Source organism: Lampetra fluviatilis, chromosome 4, assembly GCF_964198595.1.
Source record: "Lampetra fluviatilis chromosome 4, kcLamFluv1.1, whole genome shotgun sequence".
NCBI classification, from domain to species: Eukaryota; Metazoa; Chordata; class Hyperoartia; order Petromyzontiformes; family Petromyzontidae; genus Lampetra; species Lampetra fluviatilis.
In genome coordinates, this window is record NC_136278.1 from 28,295,488 (window position 1) to 28,314,348 (window position 18,861).

Here is an 18,861-nt window from a genome sequence, read left to right on the forward strand (position 1 = left end):
GCCTACGTGTTAAGCGTACAGCTCCTTTGTCAATCCACTGCTGGATGAGGGTTTGCACATGCCAGCCATGCGAGACGTGGGGGTTGTGTGGCCATACTTCACCACGCTGGTCAGTGCGGGTTGGTGAGAGGGTGGGGTGAGGGGGGAGGGTGGAAGGGGGGGAGGGGTTGGATCAGTTCAGTGATTACTTGCCACTGATGTCAGACGTGGCCGGTAATCGAACGAACTCAGTTCGCAGCGCACTAGCGCTAATCACTGCGCCACCGTTCCACCCCGAGGGGATAGGGCATATATATACACACACATTCGAGATTTGAAGCTTTCGTGACTGCAAGAATTCATACTCTTAGGTTTTTTTCGGTAAAGTCACGTAGGTAAAAAAATAATATGAATAATAAAATAAAATAATAATAAATGAATAATCAAATGAATAAATGAATTTAGTTATTTTTCATTTATTATTATTTTCCATTTATTATTATTATTATATATATTTTTTACCTACGTGACTTTACCGAAAAAACCTAAGAGTATACACACACACACCGCAATTTGTCTGGGGTTTGTGGAGTAATGGATGGTGAACATCTATTGTTATTCGTGCGTCACGTTCGCCAAGCCTGCTGCTGCTCAGACTGTCACGTGACACGGGACGGTGAGCGCACTGCGCCTTGTGATCTCGGCCGTCTGAGTTCCCATTGTGAGCCACGATCAACGTGAGCGGCGAGCGACATCTGAAACGGTCCTAGACCCCTCTACCCCCCCCCCCCATTCCCTCCAACCCCCATTCACAAGCCCGAACTGCCAGCGTGGTGAATTGTGGCCAAACATCCCCGTACCAACGACGCCCGCGTGCATGGGCCAGTGTTACGTGACGTCTCGACGGTCGATTGACAAAGGAGTGGTAAATGTGAATTTATATTACGTCTGAAAAGTGATTGCGAGCGAGGCTTCGAGCCGTCGTCAAGTTGAATAATAACAACAATAACTTTTCGATTTAAAGCTTTCGTGACTGCAGGGATTCATCTTCTTGGTTTTTTCGGTAAAGTCACGTAGAAGGGAAATAATAAAATAATAAAAATAAAACATAATAAAATAATATACAAAATGTATAAAATAATATCGTTGTTTTATTATATTGTTTTATATTATTTTATTTTATAATGTTTTATTTTTATTATTTTATTATTTCCCTTCTACGTGACTTTACCGAAAGAACCAAAAAGAAGAAAAAAAGAACAACAATAACAACAATAACGGCGCGATTCGCCAGACTGGAAGATGTTGTATCCGTGTTCTTCACGCACGAAACGTGGGACCGAGTCCGTTTCGTTCAGATCAAGAGCTCACAAAGGTGGCTGCGTAATGTCGTACGATATGAAGAAAAAAATCAACTCAACAGCACGCGTGCACGCTTCGCTTGCGAACAAGAAGGTTGACACGAAACTGCACCAAACGTCTGTGCCAAAAAAATATTATCCCGGAGTTATTTTATGAAGAGCCCTTGTATAGGCGTAACGCGCGCGTATTAAATAAACTAAGAGAAACTATTTGTTTTATTTTTACCAAGTAGGGCTCACTGAGCTGCAGAGCTCTCTATCAAAAGCGACCTGTGGATCACAAATGATGGCTTCACGAAGCGGTCCATCACGTGGATATGTATTGCAGTAGCCAAATCATCTCAACGCAAGTTGATTCCAAATGCGGAGCTGGGGGGGGGGGGGGGGACCGGAGGACCCGGAGAAAATTCCACGTGGCCACGGGGAGAGAGAGAGAGAGAACACGCAAACTCCAAATATACAGCAGGCGTCAGGGTTCGGCATCGAACCGACGACCTCCTGTATACCGGGCGAGGCAGTCAACAACCTCGCCGCTGCGTTTTAAACTCGCCGCGGCATTCAGAAGCTTCGTGTCATCTGGGCCACGGCTTTACCTGCATGTGAAGGGTCTTGTGCACGGCCAGTGTCCTCGACTGACAGAAGCCCTTCCCGCACTCCTGGCACTTGAAGGGCTTCTCCTTCGAGTGGATGTACCTGCGCGCGCGGACGTCAAGGGGAGCGCGACGCGCACGATAAGTTACGTCCGCTGTCTCCGTCCGAGGCGTCTCAGCGTGCGGGGTGCTCCCCAAAGGTCGGGGACGCATACGTGCGGCGAGAAGGAAGTTCGCCATGCGTGCGCAACACACGCGCGCACACAGGGTTCCTTCGCTTAGTTTGACAGTGGCGTCACAGTGATATCACTCCTGGCGCGCTTGTCTGGCTTGGAGCACGTGAATGTGAAATGGTCGTCGAGTCAAGATCGGTGGTTGTGAACTCTGCGTCGATATCGGCAGCCATACGAAAGAAGAAGATGAAGAAGAAGATTACAAGTGTTTTTTTTTCTTCTTAAAGTTACTATTTTATCTACGAGCATTGTTAATATCGATGTTTGGTCATGTTCCTGTCGGGGTCACCTCGAATTGTTCATTTACAAAACTCGACCAAGAATCCCGAATGAATGAATAAATAAATGAATTGAGACGAAACGTAATTGTTGAATGTTCAAGGATGACACAACTGTGAACTTTACAACAACAACAACAAAACATCTTAAATTAATTTATAAAGATAATTCATGCATCACGAATGAATGTTGATGGAAATGAGCTCGAATATTAGAAAAAAATTAAATAACCGAATGTGATTTGTTCAAACAAATATAATTAAACTCGATTTGAAGCTTTCGTGACTGCAGGAATTACTCTTTAGTTCTTTCGGTAAAGTCACGTAGAAATAAAAGAAATAAAATAATAATGCAATGCAACGCAGAGAGTCGGCTAACACACAGTTAACGCATAGCCTGGTTGATGACGTTCTCTAAATGTAGAAGTTAATAGAATAACCCGATGTTCCAATGACTTTATGTTGCACGTGTGGCTAACTCGACAGCTGCGAATAACTCTATAAATGTACTCTGCGTGAGTGGTTGTTAAATAAAACTAATTATTATCATTTTAATAATGCTGCTTTAGTTTTCCAAGGAAAGCATCACTTGGGTCTCAAGACTCTTGTGATATTGGTCGCGAAAGCTGACGTGTTAAACTCTTTGAGGCGGGCTATGCATCGGGTTGTTTGTCCAGGAAAAAAAACATGCTCTATTAAATCTGAATGTGCTTAACTCTGACTACAATCAGCATTTACATTCATGCTGAAGCTAAACTATATTTAGTTTTATTTATTTTACCAGGTAAGGCCCATTGAGCTATTTCGCTCTTTTTAAAAAGCGACCTGGCTCTCACAAACGACAGCTCAACGAAGTGGCTTATCGCGTATAAATGTTTCGCAGCCAAATACTCGAAACGCACGATCCTAAATGTGGAGGGGAATACCGAAAGACCCGGAAAATAATCTACGCGACCACGGGAAGAGAGAGACGCAAACTCAAAATATACAGCAGCAGGCATTGTCAGGGTTGGGATCGAACCCACGTCCTCCTGTAGACCAGGCGAGGTAGTTAACATCTCCTAGCCACCGTGTTTATGATGAGAGAGAGACACGCAAACTTCAAATATACAGCAGGCGTCAGGGTCGAACCCACGACCTCCTGTATACCAGGCGAGATAGTTAACGTCTCGCCACCGTGATGATGATGAGAGAGAGAGACACGCAAACTCCAAATATACGGCAGGCATCGTCAGGGTCGCGATCGAACCCACGTCCTCCTGTATACCAGGCGAGGAAGTTAACATCTCCTAGCCACCCTTGCGCTCTGCACTCTAACTGCGCGACTGGAACTCAGTTCCTCATCTGCCTTGAGCGCCTCGCCTGACCCATAACATACCCTTACACCAGCAGGTAAGTACATACCAGGTCCACAAAACACGCATCAACATGTTTTCCTTTCGTGCACATGCGCATTGACCAATCATTTGGTTACAAGTACTTATACTTATTTTTTTAAACGCGTATTATTAAATAAATTAAGATCATCTTCAAAAAAGCACATTCGCCATATGTTACATGCGCCACTCGTCGTTATTTTTTTTTCAAACGTATTAAACTATAAAAAGGCGCACTTTATGTTGACAGCGCCGTATAATTGATTTCATATATCGAGTGTAATAACAACAACAACAGAGAAACAATTGTAGCCAGTGGTAGAATAATGCGCACACACACACACATATATATGTATATGCTGTGCGGGTAGTCACCCACGTCGAACGTTTGAGGTTCGTGATTCATTCCACTCGACTCCTTCTCAATTCGAAGCCGTCATCCAACAGCAACGGAACGTGCAACGCTGGGCTTTCAGCAGCAGCAGCAGCAGCGCCACCAGTAACCCACTGCCGTATATGCCTTGTATGTTATATATTTTTATGAGCCTACCGGGATTTTCAATCCATCATTCAGGTTTATTATGGGTTCTTTGGGACCAATTTTCTTCCGTGCTACGCTCCCGTTAATATTCTCGTTACGCCCCTAATGGCGTTGTCAAGTGCGCTCTCGTTTCTAAACGTGGTTAGCGAGAGCGCGACTGAATGAATGTGCGCACAGCCATCGCGCACAGCGGCAGCAGCTGCTGCTGCTGTTGTTGTTGTTGCGTGCTCTTTGTCAACAACAGCATGGGCCGCACCGCATGGCTTGGTTGAGCGTTGATCATAAATACGCCTATAGGGGATGACTCATGCATGATTAACGAAGGGGTTTTTAGACAGGTGTTTGAAAAGCGTAATTGCAATGTTGGCAACACGTTAATCCCTACTCCTTGAATTTTTTGTTTGCTAATATATATTTAAAATAAAAAGTTCGAGTGATCGTCAACAGAACGGAACACAAGGGGGTTGGAAGCCCGAGATGTTAGCGGAACACAATGGCACACACTCTCAATCTCGACGCGGTGTGAGTCTGGCCAACTCCACGGCGGACACGTGCAAGGGTGAGAGCGATGAGAATCGGTGCTGTATTAGTATTGGTAGTAGTAACCCTGTATATAAATCACGCTGCCAAATGAAGTGTGCGTGAGTGGGCTGGCGCGGTGGTTTGTGGGGAGCGGTGGTGCAGTGGTTGGCGCACTGCACTACGAACCCGGCGACTCGACTCCAACAACAGTGACGACTATTTGAGCTGGTTCTGGGCCTCACCTAGGTCGGCTCAGCCTCAAGTAAGTACCTGGTTACGGTGTGCTAAACATCGCCACTAGGGATACAAAGTCGGTTGAGTATGATGTTGGCCACCCACCCCCTCGTGTGCCATGCTGGCCTTCATATGGGCTCTCCAACAGCACTTGCCCCCGAAAGTGTGTTAGGGGCTATGCGGGTGATATTATCTCTTTAATTAACGCACAGACCATTGTCAATATACTGCTGTGTGAAGGGCAATGCCGTGACGTGATGGGGACTGTGGAACCATCAAAGGTGTACCTGCCGCGGTGTGTAAACATCGCCACTAGGGAGACAAAGGCGGCCGGGCGTGGTGTTGGCCACCCACCCCCTCGTGTGCCGTGCCGGCCTTCACATGCGCTCGCTAACAGCACTTGCCCCAACAGTCTGTCACAGGCTACACGGGGCATCTTTTGTCTTCGTGGGTGACACGCAGCGTTGGTGTAGGTGCTTGTAGGGGCGTGTAGGTGACAATCCACTCAGGTGTGTGTGTGTGTAGATGCAAGTGTAGGTGGCACGGCTTTCGAGAGTGCGCCTGTGAGCCGCGTTGTCCTACCTGTGGTCTCGCAGGTGGTCCTGCCTCCGGAACGCCTTGTGGCAGATGTCACACGTGTAGGGCCGCTCGTCCGTGTGCGTGCGCTCGTGGATCAGCAGGTTGTAGCTCTTGGTGAAGTGGCGGCAGCAGAACTTGCAGATGAACTCCTTCTTCGCCTTGGAGGGCGCTCGCCCGCGCGTCGCTTTGTGCCCCACTTTGTTCTGGATCGCTGGGACGCCGATCACCACGGTCGCCACTGCGGCTCCCCCTCCTCCTCCCCCTCCTCCCCCACCTCCTCCACCACCTCCTCCTCCTCCCCCACCTCCTCCTCCCCCTCCCGCAAGCGCGGCGCTCTTGAGCCTCTTCTCCTCCTCGAGGTTTTCGCGTCGGGTCGCTGCCGCCGCGAGATTCGCGAAGTCGAACCTGGGCCGCTCCTTGCGCGCCAGCAGCGAGTGGCGTTTGTCGTCCGCGTGGAAGGAAGAGGAGGAGGATGAGGTGGAGATGGCGTGATGGTGATGGTGGTGGTGGGGCGACAGCGGCAGGAGCGGCAGAGGAAAGCGTCCTTCGAGCACCGCGCAATGCTCAGGAAGCACCGCTGCGGCCGCGGCCAGGCGCGGGTAGCCGAGGGTCCACTGCTGCAGGTGAAGGCCCTGCAAGGCTCCGAATCCGTAGAGCGCTTCGAGACCCGGAGGGAGGGCGCCCACCGCTTGCAGGAGGTTGTAGTTGACGGTGAAGGGCAGCGCCGGGTTGATGGGTATGGGGGCCGGCAGCGCTTTGCTCCCCATGGCCAAAGGGGTCGGCGGCGGCGTGGGTAGCTGGAAGCAGGTTCGCGCCGGCGAGCCTGTGTGTGTGTGCGTGAGTGTGTATGTAGGCACATGTCAGAATGTGTGTTAGCGCTGGAGGAATTCGATGAGCTGCGATGCGAGCTCTTTGTGTGTCCACGCGTGTGTTGCGGTCGTGTCATCGGCGGTGTCATTCGCAACGGTGTCAGTGGCATACATCAGCGGTAATAGTAATAATCATTAGTGAGGTCTCGCATCATCATTAGCATCATCATCATCATCAGGATTGTTGTCAGCTCATCAGCAGCAGCAGCATCAGACGTGGACAATCCACCGATGTATGAAGTCCACTCCCTCCCCCTTTCTCCCCCCCCCCACAAGCTATCATCGCATCTCACAGCCCTGTAATTGACGTACAGGTAACGTTTTAAGAAAAATAAAAAATAAACAATCCAATCAACTGCGGGGAACATTTCGTCGCTGCATCTCACACGGAGCGGCGCTTTGCGCATAACACATCACGAGCATTGCACCTCGCAGTCCGCCTTCGATGGTTCGCTTCTGGGACCACCAACCCTCTGAAGTTTCGATTTAAAGCTTTTGTGACTTCAGGGATTCATCTTCTTGGTTGCCGTGTTCCGAGTGGATCGCTCTGTGCGGAGACCAAATCACCGGAGATGCGCTTCATCTCGTCGCATATCGGGAAGGCACGCAGGTTCGAGGATGGATACAGCGCATTGCCACATCGATCGATCGATATGCCACCAAGGAAGGGAACTATGAACTCGGTTCCAAACGTTGGGGGGGGGGGGGGTCTCATCTGCAGAGTGTAATTCTCTCAAACAAATGCGACCGCTTTGCCACATCCACGTGTTATTGGCATGCGCACCCCATCAACGATCAACGCCACGAAGCACAGTTCAGCGTAGCGAAAGAAAACATCGAGTGCAGTGGGATTTAAATGCGATGGCGTTTGCACGTGAATGTGTCTGAATTTGTGATGGTTGTTTTACGCGTTACGTCACAGGTATTTAGTCGTGTGGTTCGTGTTGTTATGGGGTTTTGTTTTGATTTCTCTATATTTTAGTTTGCCTTACATTTAGCATTTGTTGCTGTTGTAACAATGGCAGGCTGGTTGCCTTATTTATTTAATGGATCCCGTATTAAACGCGTTTGTTTTTGCATGGCGTTTTCATTTGACCCGTGTCTCCCCCCCCTCCCCCCGACTAATTTATCTTACATTAACGTCTCGTGCATTAATGAACGCGCACAAAAGTAACAACCGACCCTTTGCCAATCCACTGCTGAGCGAGAGCCTCCCTAATGCTGTACGGACCGTGGGGCTTATTTTATTTTTTTCTGTAACCATACTTCAACAACGCTGTGTCAATGCGGTTTCGTTGAAGAATATTTTGTGAATGTAGTCCTGCCAATTCCGCCACTCGCCTCTTCCCCCCCCCTCCTCCTCTTTTGCGGTTAACTTCCCAACCTCGCTATAACCATAGCTGCAATGTTTGTTGGGGCTGTGTATTCGTGCGCCACATGCAGCTGTATATCTGCGGTGGTACGAGAAGCAGCGGCGGTGATAATCACGTCCTATCGAAGCTCCGCGTGTTACTTATCTTGGCATCAACAAATACCGCGTTTATTAATTCCTAATCCTGACCGATTGGGGACAGATAAAGGCTCTTGACGTTCAGGACGCTTGCGACCACGTTGTGAGTTTATGTGGTATAAAAAGAAACGAAAATAGGTGAAGGGTTGACCGGTGACGCAGGGATGAGCGTACTCCGCTAAGACATCGGGCGGCCTGAATTATATTATTTGCCGTGGTTGATACCAGTGGCGAGTGATGATTATCTGGACCGATTCTGTGCCTGCTACCCCCCCCCCCCAAACAGAGTGGTGAAGTATGACCAGCAACCCTCATCTGTGGAGTTTGGTATACGAACATTTGTGTCTGCGTGGGAGTTCTACAGCCCTTAGTGAACCCACTGCTGTAAAAGCAGACAATGGGTTAAACTAAATTAGTAACCTCAAGTCTCCAAAAGGTGACGTGGACGTGGTGCTGTATATTCTCAAAACCGATTTGGTTTCGAACCTCGGACCGGCAATGAGTCATTGCGTGCGGAGGTTCGTTGAATCGAAATACGATATCCCGTTCCCAACACTTCAACAGTCACGCTGTTCAGACGATACGTTTGGCCAAATCCAGTTGATGGTGTTTTGTTGAAGAGTGTGACGCTAAAGCCCACAGAAAGCAGAGAAGAAGAATAACAACTGATGATACTATGTAGTATATACTTTAGTTGTTTACGTGGTGGTTTAGTTACTGCAGCTACATACTATTAACATTCCTTCCCTTTATTAATGCTACCCCTATCTCCTCCCTTTGATGCTGCTAATCCTGCATAATGCACGGGCATAATGACTTTAAACCCCTGGCCAAACCTCCTACGCATTTCACAAGTAGTACCAATCGCATATCTGCATTTCCCATAAATATGCTAAATTCCTCTTGATATGCAAATTATTTTGTCAAGGCGCCCTTCCCCCCTCCATCCCAGCTTAAATAGTCGCTCCAAGCCTGGAGTGTGTCATTCAGATGCTGTCTTTCCGACAGACCTGTTCTTCACCTGAGGACGGCTGCTTGCGTTGTGGCCGAAACGTCGTGAGAATTGTATTTTATTATGTTTTATTTTTATTATTTTATTATTTCCATTCTACGTGACTTTACCGAAAGAACCAGAAAGATGAACCCCGCCGCTGCCGATTAATAAACTATTACGAAACTTGTATTTTACCAGTTAAGGCCCACTGAGCTGTTTGGTTCTTTTTCAGAAGCGACCTGGCGATCGCGAATGATAGTTCAACAAAGTGGCTCATCACGTGGACATTTCGAGCAGACGAATACGCTAAACGCACGTTTCGGCAAAACCGGAGGACCCGGAGAAAAATTCACGCGACTGTGGGGAGAGAGACACGCAAACGCCAGATATACAGCAGGCGTCAGGGTTGGGATCGAACCCACGATCTCCTGCACACCAGGCGAGGTAGTTAACATCTCCTAGCCACCGTGATGATGATGAGAGAGAGAGACACACACGCTAACTCTAAATATACAGCAGGCATCAGGGTCGGTATCAAACCCACGATCTCCTGCACACCAGGCGAGGTAGTTAACATCTCCTAGCCACCGTGATGATGATGATGAGAGCGAGAGACACGCAAACTCCAAATATACAGCAGCAGGCGTCAGGGTCGGAATCGAACCCACGACCTCCTGCACACCAGGCGAGGTAGTTAACATCTCATAGCCGCCGCGGCGCCATCAAGAGCATGCCACGTGCGCTGTGTGATGACTTCTGGCGCTTGTTGAAGGGCGCTGTCAAGCAGCAGGAAGCAAGCGCCCTTTAAGCGCTCTGTCGGTGCTTGGGATCGTGGAAGATTCCCATTGATCGTACTCAGGTTCAATTCCCGGGTGGTGATGGTGGTGGTGGTGGCTACGCTGCTGCGTGTGGTCGCTTGTAATCCAGCGCTATGGAGGCGACAGCGAGGGTTGTGGGATCACACGCACGGGGCACTGGCGGAGCCATTGGGGGTAGGTGGGGTGGCACGTCCCCCCCCCCCCCCAATGATCCGATCGAAATCCCTACTTTCGATCGGATCATTGGGGTTTACTAGTAATAAATCGGTATTTTGCGACCCCCACTTCCACTGTGTAGCATATTATTACGTGCCAGGGACTGTATGAGATGATAGGACAATAATCAGAGTCCATAATTGGCAATAAGTAACAACAATGCAGCTATAAGTGACTCACATAATTGTGCGCAGTTGCGTATACAGCTCACGACTTCCCTGAAGGCATCATACAGCTCCAGCGAGCGCGATGCTGATCACACAACGCGGTTCAGATTCGACCCTCGATCGATGGCTGCGCCATCGCCGCACACGCGTCGAATAAAACGCAAGGAACAAGTTGTTACTTACTAACAACTCCTCTATAATTTTTCAATTCTGGAGGGGTTGCCACCCCTACCTGAAAATCCTGGCTCCGCCATTGCGCATGGCCACGGTGTGAGGCTACTCCCTCCCCATGTGAGTCGAGGAGGTGCCATATACAACTCTGGCAAATGAGGTTCCAATGGTGTAAATGCTTACCCCGAGCTCTCATACTCTGATGGTGCATTGTCTTTGAGTTGTGCGCCTTTCGGCGTCATCTGGTCCAACCCATGTGAGACTAGGCTCTAAGGAAAGCTGTCTCGGGTGTGGACCAATCAACTTCAAGGACAGTGCATACATTATCAGAGTTATGTTTTTTGTTTGCATTATGACTGCAAGTATTGTGGTCTATGCAAACATGACTCCTTGTAAAAAAAGGTGTCAGTTTTGTTGCCAGATAGAAGGGTAAAAAACCAATTATCATATTTGTTACTGGCAAATGAGGTTCCAATGGTGTAAAAAATAAACCCGTAAAAACAAAGTTTTTCACTGTAAATCCTTTATATGCGTGACATCGGTTTTATTTTATTATTCATTTCTGTTTTTCTTGAGTAAGAGTTCAATTTTTATCACATTGGTGTTTTAAATTAAATATGAATATTTTTTTTTCCTAAAATTTTGGAAAAAAATTTTCACGAAAATAATTTGTCACGCACAACGAGTCTGTGTGCAAAATGTCAGCTCGATTGGATCACGGGAAGTGGGTGAAAAAACGACCGAAAATTTTGCACGGTCGTAAGCGCGCAAGCAAGCAAGCAAGTGAACTTAATATAAAGGATTAAAAAAAGGGGCACGACTGGGAAGTGGACGAGTTGCCGTCTGTGTCCATCTCTGCGGGGATAGAGCGTTGCCTCCTCGTGCAAGGCGTGGGTTTTCTGCGGGTGCTCTGGTTTCCCTCACACACGTGTATAATGATATAAACACAACTCGTCATTAGTTGGCTGCAAACTTGTTGACAATAAAAACCCAGTGCAGCATCAGGAACCTCCTGAAAAAGATTCGTGTACGACTCAGTGTGGCTCTCTTGGATAATCAAGTAAATTATTACTCTTACAACAACAACGAAGACGCCATTGGAACCTCATTTGCCAGTAGCAAAATATGATAATAGTTTTTTACCCTTTTATCTGGCAACAAAAAAAGGTGTCAGTTTTGTTGCCAGATAAAAGGGTAAAAAAACAATTATCAACAACGAAGACGGTCATTGCATGGCGCACTTTCAAAAACGCTTCTGCAGCCGTCTGGAACGCTCAAATCGAATTCCTTCCGATTTTAGGAAGCCATTGGAGCTGTACATTTGTAAATCTAAGTTGAAAGCGAATTTCTTTAGAACTGCTTTTGTTGTGTTTAGTTTGTTGTCCCCCCCCTCCCCCAGCACCTCCGATTAGCACGGTTGCCCACGCACGGTGCGAAAGAAGTTTCAACGTGCGTACGAGACAACATCGGGAGAAAAGCGACGCTCACCAACAGCGAGAATGGGGGGGGCGCCGGGCAGGTAAAGCATCGCAAAGGGGTGGCTCAGTGGGGAGCGCAGGTTGATGCACAAGGCAGCTTTGTCACTCGGCCAAGCTGACCCACGACACCCGGCGCTGTCGCAAGACCACGTGGCACCGAAGTGCGCAAGCCACGTGACCTGGAGGCAAGTTCCATGATCAGTGACGTGGCCAATGGCGGTGGTTGTTTGCGTGTCGTGTGTTGTTGTTGTTGTTGATTTTCTCGTGGTTTTACTGATCAACACCGACGCGCGCGTAAGTCACAAACTTTACTTACGGCGTTATATATGTGTGTGTGTGTATATATATGTGTGTCCAGTAATAACGCTGCCTCTCATCAACTAGCAAGGCAGTAAAATTGGCACGTGTAGAAAACAACAAAAATTCCCCTCCTAGGTAAACCGATTTAGTCGTGAATGTATCGCGTTAGTTTATCGAAAAAAAGAATAAGTTTTAATCTTTCTGGCAATAAAACTGGTGCTAAGATGTTCAAACGCCAATCAGATACCTTTTGCAAGGAATCAAGAACTGCATTAACCCGCGCGTGATCTCGTCCATGCGTCTGCTCGGTTCAGATACACGGCATAGATACACGTGCAGCGGTTCACGTGCGAGTTCTCATCTAGTACAACTTTGTTAATGGTGCTGTCTGTTGCTGGCCGCTCGGCGTCCTTTTGGGCATTCGTGCCTGTGCTCAGCAACTGAGATTATAATTGTTTTTGTGGAAGTTTAGCCGCGGTCGAATAGAACTAAAGCGAGACGGAAATTCATCGTGCAGTGTGCTCGCTAACCACTGCGCCACCGCTCCCCACTTACGCACACACACATTGGACCCGTCTGTGCTCCCGTGTGCGCCTAAGGTGCAAGTGCTGCTAGCGAGTAGCACCTACGAAGGCGGGCACGGCACACGAGTGAGTGGGTGGACAGCACCACGCCCGACCGCCTTTGTCTCCCTAAGTGGCAATGTTTTTATACACTTCACCAGGTATTGATTTGAGGCTGAGCCGACCTACGGGAGGCGCAGAACCGATTCAGATGTACGTCACTGGTGTTGGCCGTAAGCGAGAATCGAACTCAGGTCGCCGGGTTACATACACACACATATACAAATACAAAAACCCCCCGTATAGCCTTAACAGACTGTTGGGGCAAGTGCTGTTAGCGAGCACCTACGAAGGCTGGCACGGCACACGAGGGGGTGGGTGGCCAGCACCACGCTTTACCGCCTTTGTCTTCCTAGATGTTTACACATCGCACCAGGAACTAATTTGAGGCTGAGTCGACCTAGGGGAGGCCCAGAACCGGTTCAGATATACGTCACTGGTGTTGGCCGGTTCCTAGCGCAGCGCGCTAACCACGACACTACCGCTCCCCACACACACACAAACAAACCCCCCGTTTAGCCTAACAGACTGTTGGGGCAAGTGCTGTTAACGAGCACCTATGAAGGCCGAAGCGGTACACGAGGGGGTGGGTGACCGGCATCCACCCCCTCGTGTACACAACAACAACAACAACAATCGCCATTCGCCACTAAGTGGCGGTGACGTCACCACGGCGCTTGTGCCAGGCCATGTGCACGTTGAGGCCACGTGAAATGCCGAACGTCCGCTGGCAGGAGGTCACGGGGCAGACCCAGCAGGTGCCACGGGTCGACTGACTGAGACGACTGGCCGATGCACTACCTGTGTTCCCCTACTATGCCAACTTGCTGTGTTTTATCCGCCCGGCGCTCCGCTCGTTGTTGTGGGCGTCGCTCCTCCGTGTACACATATTCACACACACGCACAGACATAGTCCGGACTTACTGGTTCCGCGGCAACGCAAAACGAAACAGCGGAGTCAGTTGAGTCGTTTGTATTTTACGCGTTAAGTTTCGCTCCGGGTGGAGCGGAGTGGCGTTGTGGTTTAGCGCACTGCGCTCCTAAACTCGGCAAGACCCCGGGCCCGAATCCCGGCCGCAGCTTTTCACATCGGTGGCGAGTGATACGTGGACGTGTGCTTGTCAACGTCACCGCACTTCCAACCCCACCCGAATTGACCGAATCGATTCGAAGAGCCCAACGTTGGTTTGTCACCCAGCTAGAAAGTTCGCGAGGGAGATCCCTGGTGCGTTAACAGAACAACAGCAACAACATACAATGTTCACTTACAGAGGAATCAGGCAGCATGGTTAAGTATGATTAAACAAACCCCCAACGGGGTTGAAGACCCGTAATACAGTATACGAATCGGTGGATGATTACTGGCATTGAGAATGGCCCGAATTGTGGAAATAAATTCGCGGTAAACACGAAGCCGCATACACGCGCTGTGTGTTGCAAAACAAAAAATAAATGTGGTCACTCATTTTTTTGACGTGGATGGGGTGCCGGGTGGTGGTGGTTGTTGTTGTTGTTGGTGGTGGTGGTGGTGGTGGCGTGTGCAGAAAATATCAGCACGCGCTGACGTGGTGAAACAAGTATGTGCCACGGCGTGTGCGCTGCTAGATGAAGGCTTCCTTCCCCGCGGTGCAGATAAATTACTCGCCACGAAATGTTGGCCACTTTAGCGGTTCGCGAGCTACGCAGCGCCGCGAAACCCGGCAAACCCACGTTCGATTCCTGCTCGCGGCCAACACCCGGTGACGATTTTGTGAACCGGTCACGGGGCCTCCCCTAGGTCGACCCAATCTCAAACGAGCACCCGGTGTGGTGTCTAAACATCACCACTGGGGAGACAAAGGCGGCCGGGAAATGGTGTTGGCCACCCATCCCCTCGTGTGCCGTGCCGGACTTCATAGGTGCTGCTCGCTAACAGCAACTTGCCCCAACAGTCTGTTGCCGCTGTGTTTGTCGACTGCCTCGCGAACTGCAGGCGAGCTCGGCCGAACGCACGTGCGTAGAAAACAAAAATAACATTTAAGTTTAGTTTACTATCATTATTTTACTTATATATGCTACAAACGAAAAGGGGGTCAATTTATAGCCTCCTTTGTCAATTCGCTGCTGGACGAAGGCTTCCTCCTCGAGGGTTGTTTGACCATACTTCACCACGCCGGTCGGTGCGGGGTGGTTGGTGATAGGTGTCGGACGCAGGTTCAAGATAATCGCGTGCAATTCGCCACTGATGGGAGCCGTCCCCGCTCAGATCGGGAATCGGATTCACCCGAAGGCAAGCGGATAGATAATCGATGACGTTACGCTTCGGTCAGAAATAAGAACACTTTAATTGTACAGCCCTTCCATCCGCTGCTGGATGGAAGGGCTCCCTCCCCCAAGGTCCAGATATATGTTCGAACTCGCCACTGGTGCTGGCCGTTTGGGCCCAAGATCGAAAGCTCGTAGCCCGGTGCGCTGACCGCTTCAGCCACCGTTCTTAGAGCGACCCACTATCACGACCTTTACACGACCATCGTATCTGGCCCACGCGTGACTGCACGTGCGTTTATCTAGTCTCATCGATGAAATATATATATACACAAAGATCCCCCGTATAGCCTTAACAGACTGTAGGGGCAGGTGTTGTTAGCGAGCACTTATGAAGGCCGGAACGGTACACGAGGGGGTGGGTGGCCAGCACCACGCCCGACTGCCTTTGTCTCCCTAGCGGCGATGTTTACACACCGCACTCATTTGAGGCTGAGTCGACCTAGGGGAGGCCCAGGATCGGTTCAGATTATCGTCACTGGTGTTTGCCGTGAGCGGGAATCGAACCCGGGTCGCCAGGTTCGTAGTGCAGCGCGCTAACCACTACACCACCGCTCCCCACACATACACACACACATACACACGCGCGCGCGCGCACCATCTGATGGCGTATGCCGCGCGTGCCCTGTCTTGCACAGGTCGGCGGACAGACTTTGAGAGGCATTCCCCAGGCAGCAGCAGCAGCAGTAGACGGAGAATGGAATTCGATGCTGTCGATGGCGCTCGCGACCACGTGCTTCGCCACGCTGGTCGGCAAGAAACCACTGGGGCAACGCACTTTGAAATCTTCAAGATTGAAAAAAACACATTTCTTTCGAACCGCTTTTTGCGTTTAGTTTATCGTCCCACCACACCCCACCCCACCCACCACCCCCCGCACCTCCGATTATCACGAATGGCTACGTACGGTGCGAAAGAAGTTCAACATAGAGTGACGCACGAAACAGGCGTGGAGGCGCAACGCCGTCGCGATCGCGAACAGGGGAACCGTTCAAAGTCCATTCGCAGAGAAGCGCGCGGGTCAAAATCTCACGGCTGCCGCTCTCTGACGGGAGAGTCGCGGGGGGGAGGGGGGGGCTGTCATTGCGTTGCGTCCGTTGCCTCTTGTGAACTCAGGTCTTGAGAAAACGAGAGACTGGTGGAAAAAACTAAAGTCTACCGATCCATCGATCAATCGCCAGCCCACGCTTGACCAACGTGGAGAAGGATGATAATCTCACCATCCCACGGTGAAAGGCGTATGGAGGAGAGGCGTGTGTGCGGTGTTTTCACAAAGGCGACACGCGTGATAATAATGATAATCATCATTATTATTTTAATAAACCAATACGGCGCGTTGCGTTTTGAATGTCAAACGCATTGTACGCTGAATAGCAGTGTGTATTGATTTATGCATTGGACTCAAACAGTTTAGTATTACATTTAACAAACAAAGCTCAGTCGGTCGGATAATGTAATTATGAAGGTTTTTTTAATTTTCCCGGCAGCTGAAATTGTTTTATTTATAAAGTGTAATTAGAGAGGTTAAGAATGTGTGTGTGTATATGTATATGGTATGGATGGAGAGGTGGGGAGCGGTAATGTAGCGGTTAGCGCGCTGCGCTACGAACCTGGCGACCCTGGTTCCATTCCCGCTCACGGCCAACACCCAGTGACGATTATCTGAACTGGTATTGGGCCTCCCCTAGGTCGACTCAGCCTCAAATGAGTACCTGGTGCGATGTGTAAACATCGCCGCTAGGGAGACAAAGGCGGCCGGGCGTGGTGTTGGCCACCCACCCACCCCCTCGTGTGCCATGCCGGCCTTTGTAGGTGCTCGCTAACAGCATTTGTCCCAGCAGTCTACTCAGGCTATATGGGGGACTTTTGTCTTGGCAATAGCACTCACCCCAACAACCTATACGGCTCCAGGATAGGAGGAGGAAGGGGGTTGTCTTTGTCTTGTACATAGTAGGCTTGTGCCTAGATGTAAAAACTAATTTCTTTAGAACAGCGTTTTGTGTCTCGTGTGTTGCCATCCCCCCCCTCCCCCCGCAACTGCGATTAGCGTGGTGGGCTACGTACGGTGCGAAAGAAGTTCAACATACATGCACGCATGGCTTGTAAAATGAAGGGTATTAAATGCGTAGCTTATATAACGTGTAATACGTCAGCACGCCGCGTTTTTCGCGGAAAAGTATGGTGGTATCACGTGCTATTTGTTTTCATAAACCTACACTTAGCCTTTAATGTTCGCTTAATTGAGCGGTAAATTGCAACGGGTAATATGAGTTAAAGATCAGCGAACCCCGCGAAATAAAAAGTATGAGACCAATTACAATCCTTCAAAAAAACACACACACAAAACCCCACACAGGCGCACTCCATCCACTGTGAGCATTATGCACGGAACCACATGGAACCCCTAAACGCACGAATCATCATCATCAGCAACAGCAGCAGCGGCTCGAGGGGTGACGTCTAAGATCGCTTTGTCGATTAAAGCAAAGCCGGGGCAATTAGCTTTGGTGGAATTCTGTTGTGCAATGTACCACGTGAGAACAACAAAAAAGGAACCCCCTCCAAATCTAATCGTATTTTATAGCGGAGCAGTCTTGCCAATAGCATCCGTAACGTTGGTTGTTGACACGAGCCGGCTTCGTGCAGCTGATGAGACGCAGCAGTGTTGAAACCGTTCCTCCAGATCTTCTTGGTTCTTTCGGTAAAGTCACGTAGAATGGAAATAATAAAATAATAAAAACAAAACATAATTAAATAATTCAGACTCTGTCGTCTCGACAGACCTGTTCTTCACCTGAGGACGGCTGTTTGCGTTGTGGCCGAAACGTCGTGAGAATTATTTTATTACGTTTTATTTTTATCATTTTATTATTTCCATTCTACGTAACTTTACCGAAAGAACAGAGAAGATGAATCCCTGCAGTCACGAAAGCTTTAAATCGTTCCACCAGAGTTTGCGCGATACAACAAAATAATAATTCCGCTGCTTTATAATGTCGATCAGGAAAGCCCCAATAGGCTGATGGACTTAGAACGCGATTGTATTTGTACGCGTATGTGTATGTGGAGACAGAATGGAGTTGTTGGCTTATATTTGCTTGGACGCTATAGAGTACGATCCATTTATAGATACCCCAGTGTTATCTAACTACGGTCTTGCATTTCTCACTCAACAGGTGATGGAATATGAAAATATTAAACTTAACTTTTATTTTTTTTGGTTCTTTCGGTAAAGTCACGTAGAAGGGAAATAATAAAATAATAAAAAATTTACATAATAAAATACAATTATCACGACGTTTCGGCCACAACGCAAGCAGCCGTCCCCAGGTGAAGAACAGGTCTGTCGGAAAGACAGACCTGTTCTGAAAGACAGCGTCTGAAAACATTCAGACGCTGTCTTTCCGACAGACCTGTTCTTGATGAATCCCTGCAGTCACGTAAGCTTTAAATCGAAATTTAATTACCATGTAAGATTCCCTAAGCTATGTAGTTATTTTTTTAGAAGCGATCTGGACACTGCAAATGATAGCTCAACGATGTGGCTTATCACGTGAAAATGTCTGGCAGTCAAACACTCTCAACGCACGTGGGTTCTAAATGTGGAGGGGAAAAAAACCGAAGGACCCATAGAAAAATTCCTCGCGACCATGGGGAGAGAGACACGAAAACTCCAAATATACAGCAGGCGTCTGGGTCGAACCCACTATCTCCTGTA

General features: G+C 48.9%; 1 protein-coding gene across 1 annotated transcript in view; it reads right to left on the reverse strand.

Moving 5' to 3' along the window:
• Positions 1-1,856: 1,856 nt before the first annotated feature.
• LOC144931346 (protein odd-skipped-related 1-like) overlaps positions 1,857-18,861 on the reverse strand; it is a 29,940-nt gene continuing 12,935 nt past the window's right edge. The window contains exons 2-4 of the mRNA XM_078855148.1: positions 6,028-6,516; positions 5,697-5,970; positions 1,857-2,033 (exon numbers count right to left, since the gene is read on the reverse strand). Coding sequence (XP_078711274.1) covers positions 1,913-2,033; positions 5,697-5,970; positions 6,028-6,460 — 828 coding nt within the window. The 5' untranslated portion in view covers positions 6,461-6,516 and the 3' untranslated portion in view covers positions 1,857-1,912. The remainder of the gene's footprint in view (positions 2,034-5,696; positions 5,971-6,027; positions 6,517-18,861) is intronic.